We start from the raw sequence: 12432 nt of genomic DNA, 5'->3' as shown, positions 1-12432 counted from the left end.
CTTCTTCTTATTATTTTAAATGAAAATTTACAGACTTTTAATTTCTGTTCATTCATTGTTGTACTTTTCTCCCTGCCTGCCCCCCCCCCCAGTTCACTCTTCTCTTTGAAAAGTAAAAGAAAAATTCTTTCATTGTTACACAATCCCTCCCCTCAAGTCCACTCCACTATGCAGCCTTCGTTCTGGACTCCTGTCATGACAATAATACCTAATCAGATATCCCTTTATAATACCTAATCACATATCCCTTTTAAACAGTTCTCTCCCTCATCTGTTTCAATACAATATACATAATTTATCCCATCTTTCTCAATCTTCCCCCAACCCCGATGTCAGTCCTGTTTTACAACAGTGGCACTATGCAGTATTTGTCCTTTTGTGACTGAGATATTTCACTTGCGTAATGCTACTTGGGTTTTTAAAGTATATCTTTGATGTTGTTGTGTACTGTCGAATTAGACCCTACTGGCACAGGAGAAGATTGCCCCTCCTTCTCCAGCAAAGCATCTGGTGGAGTCTAACCTAAAGAGTGTGTGTGTGTGTGTGTGTGTATTTTTTTTTTTTAGTGTAAGCCTCACTTTTTTTATTTTTAAAGGGAGCTCTGGTGGCGTAATGCATAGGAAGTTGTGCTTCTAACCCAAAAATGGTGCCTCTGGTGGTTCAAATCCATCAGTAGCTCTTGAGGGAGAAAGGTGGGCAGTCCCTTCCTGTGTGATTTACAGCTTCCCAAAAACCTGATGGAGGGTCAGCTATGAGGTGGTTCAGACAGGACAGCAATGAGTTGAGCTGATACTTATTTTAAAGTTTACCGACTTGGAACAACTGAAAACCCTGATTGGCACATTGGGGTTTTGGATAGTGGGTGGCTAGACCAGGATGGCTAGCTCCGTGCCTTGACCTTTTGTTTTGTAGCAGTCTTGGTCTTTTGCTTGGGTTAGGAACTGGCTTTGACCTGAAGAAGGCCAAGGTTAGCCCATGTCTGCCACCCATGCCCAGTCCTGGTGACGTGAGGCAGATGTGTCCTCAGAGGGCATCAGACATCCTCTTCCTGTGGTTTGGGGACACCAGTACCCAGAGAAAAGTAGGCCCAGCATCACTCCCACCTCCCAGTCTGACCCCAAGGGAGGTTGTGTGACACTGTCTGTTCTTCCCTTCAGGACAGAGTTACTAGGCTGCTACAATGATCAGGACTTTCTGGCCAAGTTACATTGTGTCCGACAGGCCTTTGAGGTGAGTGTGGGCTGGGTATAGGGTATGCATTGGGGGGATAGAGCCAGGGTTGGGGTTCATGCCAGACACTGTTCATGTGGTTTTTGCTGCCTTCATTTTTACCCATGCCAGGCTCCTTTGGGATCGGGCCCCTATCTAGTCCCACATGCTGCTCTGTCCACAGACTCTAGAAGATTGCCCTGCCAATGGCTCACTGCTGGTGGGAATGTAAAATGATGCAACTGCTGTTAAAAGCATTTTGGTGCTTCCTTAGTTGGGACTAGAAATGGCTCACCCTCTTTCTCTCCTCCCTCACTCCTTAGGGTCTCCTAGAAGATAGCAGTAACCAGCTTTTCTTCGGGGAGGTTGGCCGGCAGATGGTGACTGGCCTTATGACCAAGGCTGAGAAGGTAGTGGGATGTGTCTTTGTTCAGTTCTTTCTCTTGCTTGTTTTGTTCACCTTTCCTTTGATTTTATTTAACAAAACCCAGTCTGAAAATAAGTAGCTGACTGTTGTGGAGAAGATGTCCAATTGAAGGACAGTGTGAGCCACATATGAAATTTTCAATGTGCGAGTAGCCACGTGGAGTCCCTGGGTGCCATGCATGATTAAGTTCTTGATTGCTACACGAGATTGGTGGTTTGAACCCACCTGAGATGCCTCTGAAGATTGATCAGGTAGTCTTTTTTTCTGAAAGATCATACACAGCCTTAAACCCTGTGTACTTCTCTGCATACAAGGGGTAGCTATCAGTTGAAATTGACTCAATTGAAAATAATAGTAAAACAGAAAACCAAACCCACTTGCTGTCGAGTTAATTGCAACTCAGAGCAGCTTTGAAAAGGATCGTGTAATTTGCTCTGTAGGCTTTCCTAGGTTGTAACTTTACAGAAGCAGGCTGCCATCTTTCTCTCCAGGAGAGCTAATAGGTTTGTACTATGCCTGATGTCTGGGTTAGCAGCTTAGTGCTTAATCACAGTGCCACTAAGGTTAGCAATAACAACAGTAGCTGTGAAAAAGTGAAAAGAAACAGGTGAAATTAATTTTAATAGAACATTTTAACCCGTATTTCCCACATTATCAGTTCAATGTGTAATCACTGTATAGCTGATTGTTATTATTGCTATGTACCGTCTAGTTGCCTGCGACTCATAGCAACCCTATGTACAGCTACCCTAAACCTTGCTCTATCTCTTGCCAACCTTATTGTCTCTGACAAATCCATTCCCACTACCTTAGTGACTGAATCAATCCAAGTCTTCCTCTCCTGCACTGCCCCTCCACCCTCCTAAGCATGACATCCCTCTCCAGAGACTGATCTTGCCTTGCAGCATGTCTAAAGTATGTCAGATGAAGCTTCAGAACCCTTGCCTCCAAAGAGCAGCCTGGCTTCACCCTCTCCAGGATGAATTTGTTCTCCTAGCAGTCCATGGTATATTCAGTACTCTTCTCCAGCACCACAGCTCAAAGGTTTCAACCCTCTATCATCCCTAGTCATTGTCCAGCTCTCTGATGCATAGCAAGTAATAGCAAAGACCATGGCCTGTATCAGGCGCACCTTAGTCTCCAGACTGACATCGTTGCTTTTCAGTACTTTAAAGAGGTGTCTGACAGCAGACTTTCCCAATGCAATTCATCTTTTGAGTGTTGATTGTAGAGCCAAGCAAACTGAAGCTGTCAACAATCTCAGTCTCTTCATCATGATGCTGCCAATCGGTTCAGTGGTGAAAATCTTTGTTTTCTTAATGTTGAGCTTCAGTTCATATTGTAGTCCTTAATGTTCTGCAGCAACTACTTCAGGTCCTCCTCAGTTTTAGCAAGCAGGGTTGTATCATCTGCATAACGCAGATTGTTGATGAGTCTATCTCCAATCCTGATGCCACACTTCTCATTGAGCCTAGCCTCCTGTATAATCTGTTCCGCATACAGGTTGAGAAGATACAGAGCTAGGACACATCCTTGACGCACAGTCTTCCCAGTTTTGAACCATGCAGTGTTTCCTTGCTCTGTTCTGACCACTGCCTCCTGGTCCAAGTATAGTTTTTACATAAGCACAATCAAGTGTTCTGGAATTCTCATTCTTTTCAGAGTCAGCCACAGTTTGTTATGATCCACACAGTCAAATGCCTTTGTACGTAGTCAATGAAACACAGATAGATATTCCTCTGGTACACTCTGCTTTCAGCCAAGATCCATCTAGCTATAATATCTGTAGTGCCACGGCCTCTTCTAAACCCAGCCTACACTTCAGGCAGTTCTCTGTTGATGTGCTGTTCCAGTTGTTTTTAGATAATCTTCAGCAGAATCTTGCTTGCATGGATATCAATGATACTGTTTGATAATTTCCACACTCTGTTGGATCACCTTTCTTTGGAATGGGAACAAATAGAGATCTTTTCCAGTCAGTTGGCCAAGTGGTTGTCCTCCAGATTTCATGGCACAACTTGATGAGAATATCCAGGGGCAGCATCTGTTTGTTGAAATAAGTCAATTGGTGTGTCATCAAATCCTTGGGCCTTGTTCTTTGATAATTCTTTCAGAGCTGCTTGAACTTCTTCCTTCACCACCACAAGCTTTTGCTCATATGTTGTTTCATGAAATTCTTCTGTGTCCACCAATTCCTTTTGGTACAATGACTCTGTATAGTCTTTCCATCTTCTTTTCGTGCTTGCTGGATCATTGAATATTCTGCCCAAAGCTTTCTTAAGTATAGCTGATATATAAAAATATTTTAACAGCTGGTGGCTTAGTGATAAAGACTTGTGCTGCCAACCCAAAGGCTCACCATTCAAATCCACCAGCTGCTCCATTGGTGAAAGATGGGTAATTGCTCCCTTATCCTCTCCTTACAGCACAAATATTTAGATATTTGAATCCTGGGGATTATAATTGTCCCCACTAGGTACCCTAGTCTGGAGGGTGTCATGATGCCGCATCTCTGGTGGTTTGAATCCACTGGCTGTTTGGAGGGAAAAAGATGGGAAGTTTCTTTCCATTGGGATTTATAGGCTTGAAAACCCGATGAGGATTGCTCTGACTCTGGCAGTGAGTTTTAAGCCATTATGAGGATTTCATGGGATCACACACTTGCTAAGTACTAGCCAACACTAGTCTTATATAATTAATACATGCTTATTATATAGAAATGGTGCTTTTAAAAAGAAACACAGTAAAATAAAAAAAAAAGAAAGAAACACAGTGTTAGAATGGCATTAGAAGTGGTGTTGCAGAGACAGGTTGAAGCTATGTAGAGCCAGATTGGATTTCACTCATGTATGTGGCATCAGATTAATGGAAGATTCATCAGCAACTAGAGTTACAACTCTGCTTGCTGAAACTGAGGAGGATTGAAGCGCTGTTGCAGAGGGTCAAGGACTGCAGCCTTCAATATGGATTGAAGCTCAACATTAAGGAAACAAAGATTCTCACCACTGGGCCAGTTGGTGGCATCAGTATGAATGATGAACAGATTAAGATAGTTAACAGTTTTTGTTTGCTTGGCTCCACAGTCAACACTTCTTGGTACAAGCAGCCAGGAAATCAAGAGACTAATTCCATTGGGAAAGTCAGCTGTCAGGGATCTCTCCGTAGTGCTGAAGAGCAACAACATCAGGCTGGAGACTAAGATGCACCTGATCCAGACTATAGTCTTTGCAATTGTGTGATATGCATCGGAGAGTTGAACAGTGACTAGGGATGATAGAGAATTGATGCCTTTGAGCTGTGGTGCTGGAGAAGAGTGTTGAATATACCATGAATTGCTAGGAGAACAAACAGGTTTGTCCTGCAGAGGGTGAAGCCAGGCTGCTCCTTGGAGGCAAGGATTCTGAAGCTTCGTCTGACATACTTTGGTCATGTTGCAAGGAGGGACCAGTTCTTGGAGAGGGACATCATGTTTGGGAGAGTGGAGGGACAGCGCAGGAGAGGAAGACCCTCGATGCGATGGATTGATTCGGTGTTTGGGGTGGAGGGAGTGTGTCAAGACAGCGAGGTTGGTTGGCACAGGATAGAGCAGGGTTTAGGGCTCTTGTACATAAGAGTCACTATGAGGTGCAAGTGACTCGATGGCACATAACAACAACAGCAATGCTCTGTGACTGGTCAGCTCGTCCTGTTCCTCAATTTCTGCACAGAAAGAAATGTGTGTTCACCTCCCATGGTTAAGACCAAAGTCAATAATGTCTGAAACTTTTGTCAAACATGGCCCAGAACTTCAATGCTTGGTTAAGGCCACTTGTATTGATAAGTGACAGTGAACCCAAAGCAAGATTTCTCCCATGGACCAAGCCAACCTCATGGTTATCAAGTCTTTGTACAGATGATGAATGTCTGCATACGTGTCTGTGTGCTTTGAGAGTTCTTTTCCAACAGAATGGCTTGTGTGTGGTTTAAAGGTGTCTTTTGCCTTCTACTTTACTGGCAGCAGGTTGCAGGGTTTGCGTGCAGAGTGGGTATCTAGACCAAGTACCTCGGGCCTGGAGAGTCACTGCTGGGGCAGGGGCCCTGTTGCGGTTGTTATTGGAGCCACGTGACTCCAAGCTTCCATAGGTGGCCAATGAAAGACCTTTGGCAGCTGAGTGCTTAATCACTGTACCACCAAGGCTAACAATTACCACTCCTCCAGAGCAGTCAAGGGGGTGGGAAGAGCAGTGAGGTGTGGCCCTAGTTCTAATGAGCTCTGAGTGTGGAGCTAGGCGGGGCCTTGTAGTTGCCAAGGGGGAACCGGGACTGTGGGAGAAGGCCAGACCCAAGCCCTGTGACCCTTGAACACTCTGGGTTCATTTTTGAAACCCTGTTTAGTGCTGTGTGGACTGTTCCACACCTGTGTTTTGTTCTTTTACATTATATCTTGTTCATCTTCTCAAGTCAGCACATTGTCCCTTCAGTGACTGCACAGCATTTCGGTTTGTGGTCAGGCTGTAGTTTACCCCAGGCCTCTGTGGATAAACATTTGAGTTGTTTACAGACACGACTGCTTACTCATTCTCTTACAGCTCTTCTTAGGTTCCACTGTGGTTTTCGCTGGGATGAAGCTCTGGGGGTGGAAATAAGAACATATGGAAGGCTGATAGAGCTTCCCATTGTGCCCTCCTAAGGCTGTCTGCGTCTCCACTGGCGGTATTCAAGTGTCTGTTTCTTCACATTTTGGCCACTAGTGAATATTAATAATCTGTCTTTTACTCTTGAGTCATTCTTTTATTTCTTTTGTTGTTAGTGAGGTTGCATAATTTTTCATGTTTATTGGCTACTGTGTTTCTTTTCCTTGAGGGGCTGACCAAAGCTGTGGAACATGCCTTATCCTTCTGCATCTGTTCTCTTCACATGTGCAGTAAGGTTCTCAGATACACAACTGAGTTCACGATCTGTCTGCTTAACAGGTCTGCTTAACTCTTTTTTTTTTAATGTCAGATGGGTGGTGTGCCTATGGCCTAACAAGGTTTAAAGGGTGCACATGTCTGAAGTCCCAATCATCATGCCTATAAAACAGAAAAGGATCATGCTTTACACACTTTAATGGCTCATGCTGCCTTGGTTACATGGCGCACAGCTTTGAATAGATGACTTCATCTGGTCTGATGGGCTCATAATTCTGACCCGGGCTTTTGCATATACTGATCCAACTACCTTTAACACTGTTCTTTAATTTCTTTAAAAAAAACCCCAATTCTATCATGAAATACACATACTAGGGAGTGTAGAAATGTTCCAATAGAGTTTAAGAAAAGAAAAGATGGACTCTTTTGTACCTGGCACTCAGGCTAAGGAGTAGACCAGTTAGAATCTGGAAGCCCATTCAGTGAGTCTCCCTCGTGACTTAATTTCCTTGGTCATTTGCCTTCTGAGTCACAGCTGACTCAGAAGACTTCCTGGAAGTCTTCCCCTGCAAGTTATTCCGACACTGTTCCTGAGGCCCCAGAGCGTCATGGGTTTACCAGTATCGCCTCATCACTTCTGCATCTTGTTCATGGGTTCCTCTGTCCGTGCCACATTGCAGTCGCTATGACCAAGGGGTGCCCGCCCCAGAACTTGGCACAAGGCAGGTACTCAACAAGGGTTGTCAACTCTGCTAGCAGCGGTCATTTACCAGCTGGTGAGGTTGGTGCTTTGACTGTGTTTCTTTACTTTCAGCAGCCCATTAAAACCCTCCACATAGTACTCAACTGGTAGATGAAGAAGCCAGGCTTTGAGGTGCAAAGCATGATGTCCTCTAGATGTGTCCATGTTAGACACGTGGAACCTGGTTTTGAACCAAGGTCTCCCTGACACCAGCCTGTGCCCTTAGTCTGTTTCTTGAATCATTGAAGGGAGGGTAAGTAGGACTTGTGTGAACACGAGATACTGACGTGGGCGTTGCTGTCTGTGAGTTCTCCCAGAGAGGCCTGAAGATGCTGCTGTCATCTCCCCAGCCTCCACCTGAGCACAAGACTTGGATTTTATTTTTATATAAACAGAAGAGGCTCAAAGGCTGTGAAGCAGCACCGGAGCCTCTACATTGGACCCGGGGCCTATAACAGTGACTGTAGTGTCTCTGTTGGGTCTTATTAGTTGGCTGGGGCAGGAACCAGGCCTCTGATCTCGGGAAATGCCACAACCATGCTCTGTAGCATCAGGCCACCATCTCCCTATGTCTCTGGGCTACTCAGGAAACCTCTCCAAAGATTGGACTCCTCCTTGTCCCCGTGTGTGTAAACCAATGTGCCCCGGGATGTTGTGGGATGATACCAGTCGTACTCAACAAAGGACAGTCCTTAACCCTTGTCTCAACATCATTTTACAGATACAAGAATTGAAACGGGGAAAGTTAGACTAGATGGCCTAAGACCATGCTAGCAAATTCTCTTTAAAATTTAATGGAAATCATTTTTACTTTTTAAAAGGATTTTACAGATGATAGATATGTCTTGTAAAAAAATTAATATAAAGCAGCAAAACCAAAAGGAAGAATTGTTCCTAGATTGCCTTATTGACATTTGATCCATATTTGTTTGCTTTCTTCTTCACCCGTCGTCTTTATAAATGGCATCGCATGCTCTTGAGCACCAGCTCCACCCTGCCTGAGACCTAGCACATCAGTGAACTGATGCCTCAGTTTTCTTTCTGTAGAATGGACATAATAATACCCTACCTCATAGGACTGTAAAAATGAAATGAGCTAATTCTTGCTCAGAATAGAGCCCGGTAGGCACATAATGGTTCCATATCCATAAACGTAGATTTACATCTGCAAATTGTGTCTTCAGCTCCAGCTGAACTGCAGAGCCCCAGGGAGTAGAGACTATACTAGCGCACCTGGTTGCTTCTTGCCCTAGCACTTAGCTGCACCATCCTTATGAAGCGGCCACTGGAGACCAGACCAGGCACGGGGCCCATTTCTTGATACTAAGTCCCCAGTGAAGGGCTACAGTTCTTCCCATTTCACCAGCTAGGAAAACCATTGAGGGCCAAGGTCAAGGAGATTTGAATCTTTGGCCACCTGGCTGCAGTCCTTACATCCTCACCCATCCCTCTAAGTGAGGTCACGCTGCCTGGCAGTGCCTATCTCCTGAGCAGTAGGTATTCAGTAAGTGAGTCAGATGGACAGGTTGCTGGGGGAGACTCCACTGGTGTGGATACCCGCCCTGACTTTCTGGAGAAGCACGTTGATGTATGTGGGAAGCTCTTCTGGCCTCAGTTTCACTGTGACCGCTGCCTTGAACAGCCTCCATCACCAGCCAGCCTAGCCCTCGTATATGTAGTCCCTCTGGGTCTGGAGGTCTCTGCCACACCAGGATAGGCTATGCCTTTTCCCACAGAGTCCTAAAGGCTTTCTGGAGAGTTATGAAGAGATGCTGAGCTATGCCCTGCGGCCAGAGACCTGGACCACCACACGGCTGGAGCTGGAGGGCCGAGGGGTAAGTTGGCCTTGCTGGACCTGAGCCCGAGGCCCCATGTACCTGAAGTGTTTGAGCAGAAGGGTGCCTGTGCTCCATAAATGTTGAAAGTGCCCCTCCTCCTGCCCTGCAGTACGGGATACCCACATACCCAGCCCTCTTTACCCTGATTCACCCTGCACCCTGTGGTAGCACCTGCACCCTCCACCCTCAGGGGCCTCCCTTGGACAGTGGCCCTGCAACTTGGGCACCCAGGAGGTAGTGCAGCCTGCCCTCCCGCAGGTGGTGTGCATGAGCTTCTTTGACATTGTGCTCGACTTCATCCTCATGGACGCCTTCGAGGACCTGGAGAACCCCCCATCCTCGGTGCTCGCCATCCTGAGGAACCGCTGGCTGTCCGACAGCTTCAAGGAGACGGTGCGTCACCAGCCACACCTACACTCCCACATCCCCACATGTTTGTCCTTTCCTTCTGGATACAAAAATGGAGCTCTCCGCACAGTTGGTCACAGCCTGGGCTCCCTGCCCCTGAAATTTAGAGCCACCCAGGCTGGGCTGACTTGGCATATGCCCTGGAACGGCTTCACAGGATGCCACTGTTGTCCTTCTGCACCCATTTGGAGTTGTCATGGCTGCCATTTCTGTCTGTGCTGTGGATTCATGTGGTTAATTCTCCTCATTCGGCACATAAAATTGTTGTTGTTCTGTACCGTCAAGTTGCATTCGATCCTGTGGGTTTTCAGAGACAGTTCGTTCATGGGAGGAAGTAATCAATTCATATTTCACTTGTCTTATTAAAGTAAAATATGAAAGAAACTACAAAACAAAACTGAAAAACATACAAACAAGGAACAAAGAGAGCAAGAGGCTAGTGTGGGGGTCCTCTGTCAGGACAGGAGGGGACATCCCAGCTGCCATGCCCTCACTGTGTAGGTGTCACCTTGGAGAAGGGCTGGGTGCTGTTGTACTAGGTGTTAGGAGGCTTGAAGGTGGAAACCACTGATATCCACAACCACTGAAGGAGGTAGGGGTGCTGTGTCATAGCCATTTCACAGAGGAGGAAGCCAAAATACAAGGAAATTCATTGGCAAGTCTAGGAACCTGCAGTAATGAGGTTGGAGTCTGGGTTCAAATTAAAGTGTTTCTGATTCCAGATTGGAAGGAAGGAAACAGCCCTGTCTGTGACAGGCATGAGCCACCTTCCTGCTGGGTTGGGATAGGTGGGAACAAGGCTAGTACCCTGCCTGGGAGGTGAGCAAGTTGGGGGGCCCATGCTTTGACACTTAGGGTGTGGCCGTCTCTGATTTAGGCCCTGGCCACCGCCTGCTGGTCGGTCCTGAAAGCCAAGAGGAGGCTGCTGATGGTGAGTGACCCTGACAGGCCACTGGGGTCCCTGGGCATGTCCAGAGCGTCCTTAGCCAGGCCTCCAGCCCAGCAGCTGCTCCATTGGGCTGGATGGGATGGGGGCAGGATGGGATGGGTGGAAGGATGCTGAGCTGCCCAGTCCAGCACAAGTCACCCCACCTTCTTGTTACCTCTCCCTTGACCAACAGCTCCCCAAAGGCACATGGAGATTTTATTTACCTCTAACTCAACACAGAATTAAAAAAAAACCCTTGCTCATTGGCACTGAGTCAGAACTGACTCATAGCTGACCCTCCAGAGGGTTTTTAGAAGCTGTTAATCCCACAGGAGGAGATTGTCCGTCTTTCTCCCCAGGAGCGGCTGGCGGGTTTGAACTGCTAGAGAGAGAGGCACCACCTTTGTGTTAGCAACGCAGCCAGCGCTCCGTCAGCACAGACTCCAGCAGTTACAGAGAGGTCGAGAAGAGGTAGAAAAAGCTCTCTTGGGGTGGCAGGTGGACATGGGGCAGATGTCACAGAGGAATAGGCGAACCGCCTCCCTCCACCAACTGCACTGCCGCTTATCTGTGCTCCCAGGTGTCAGCTGGCCACACTGTCTGAGCCACAGCCCTGGGCTCTGTCAGTGGGGACCACTGTCCCACATGCCAGCTGCCTCCATTGCCCTGTGCTCTGAGCCTTTCATGTGCTCACCTCCCTGGGGCCCACCTCAGGCACTTCCCACGACAGTCCTGTGACCCCTGTTCCACCCCTGGCTGCATCTGTTCTGTGAGCACATGCATGAGGTGACACCCAGGCAGGGTCTCTATGACCCAGGCAGGAGCTGGCCACCTGCCACATCCCTGGGCCCTTACTCATCCCTCGGCCTCGCACACCCCACAACAGGTGCCCGACGGCTTCATCTCCCACTTCTACTCCGTATCGGAGCATGTTAGCCCTGTCCTAGCCTTTGGCTTCCTCGGACCCAAGCTCCAGCTTTCTGAAGTCTGTGCTTTCTTCAAGGTAAACTGAGGGTGTGTTGGTGTCTGCTGCTTCCCACCTGGCACCCAGGCCCTGAGACAGGACCCTGGGAGATATCAAGAATGAAGTGAGGGCCTGGACCTGCACCCCAGAGGGTGGCTGATGGGTGCCCAGGGAGGGGATGTGGTGCCCTCCTCTGAGAGCCTGGTCCAGGTGCACCTCGTGGAAGCACCATGAGGGTGGAGCCCCTGAGTGCGAGACCTAGGGCTGGGTGCTGGTGGAGGTGGCATTGGCTCTGGCTGGTCTGGAGGATATTGTGGGGGGTGGGGACCTTAACGTCATCCCCATGCCGTCCTTGTGTAATAGCACCAGATTGTGCAGTACCTGAGGGACATGTTCGACCTGGACAACATGCGCTACACGTCGGTGCCCGCGCTGGCAGAAGACATCCTTCAGCTGTCGAGGCGCCGAAGCGAGATCCTACTTGGCTACCTAGGGGCGCCAGTGGCCAGCACCCTTGGCCTGAACGGGGCACTGCCCCAAGAGAATGGGCCCCTGGAGGGGCTGCAGTAGAGCAGGCTGATGGGGAGGGGGGCTGCCTGGGCCTCCTCGCCATAGTTGATTGACAGAGAGAGTTTTCCTCCTCCCATCTGGGTTGGCACTGTTAAAAGTCTGAATCCCTCAGAGGCGGCCTTCATGGCTGTCCCTGGCTGACCGGGGGCCCGGTTCATCATTGGGCAACTTCAAGGCCCAGGGGCAAATGAATGCGAGGGCTGGAGTGGGGTTTCACCTGCTCAAGGCCTGAGAGGATGCAAAGGCTGGGACAAGGGGCTGGTGGACCCTGAGAGAGAAAGGAGGGTGGAGAGAGAGAATGGGAAAGAGAAAAGATGGGAAAGTGTTTTGGTGCAGGCTTGAATTGAGGCTCTGACAGAGATCATAGGCATGGGGCGCTGTGTTAGCATCCTGAACGCAGATGGCCCAAAGCCAAGCCTCTGCTGGCAATGAGGACGGCACCACCACCTGCTTCCTG

At 48.1% G+C, this 12432-nt stretch overlaps 1 protein-coding gene across 1 annotated transcript in view; it reads left to right on the top strand.

The window, feature by feature from the left end:
• Nucleotides 1-11997, top strand: part of FAM73B (family with sequence similarity 73, member B) — a 33758-nt gene extending 21761 nt beyond the window's left edge. The window contains exons 9-15 of the mRNA XM_006892472.1: nt 1158-1230; nt 1533-1619; nt 9004-9102; nt 9364-9498; nt 10391-10444; nt 11328-11444; nt 11769-11997. Of these exons, the coding sequence (XP_006892534.1) occupies nt 1158-1230; nt 1533-1619; nt 9004-9102; nt 9364-9498; nt 10391-10444; nt 11328-11444; nt 11769-11975 (772 nt within the window). The 3' untranslated portion in view covers nt 11976-11997. The remainder of the gene's footprint in view (nt 1-1157; nt 1231-1532; nt 1620-9003; nt 9103-9363; nt 9499-10390; nt 10445-11327; nt 11445-11768) is intronic.
• The last annotated feature ends 435 nt before the right edge of the window (nt 11998-12432 follow it).

Source organism: Elephantulus edwardii, unplaced genomic scaffold, assembly GCF_000299155.1.
Source record: "Elephantulus edwardii isolate Elephantulus edwardi_28Jun2011 unplaced genomic scaffold, EleEdw1.0 scaffold00116, whole genome shotgun sequence".
In the NCBI taxonomy this organism is placed as follows: domain Eukaryota; kingdom Metazoa; phylum Chordata; class Mammalia; order Macroscelidea; family Macroscelididae; genus Elephantulus; species Elephantulus edwardii.
This window is presented reverse-complemented; position numbering and strand designations above follow the sequence as displayed.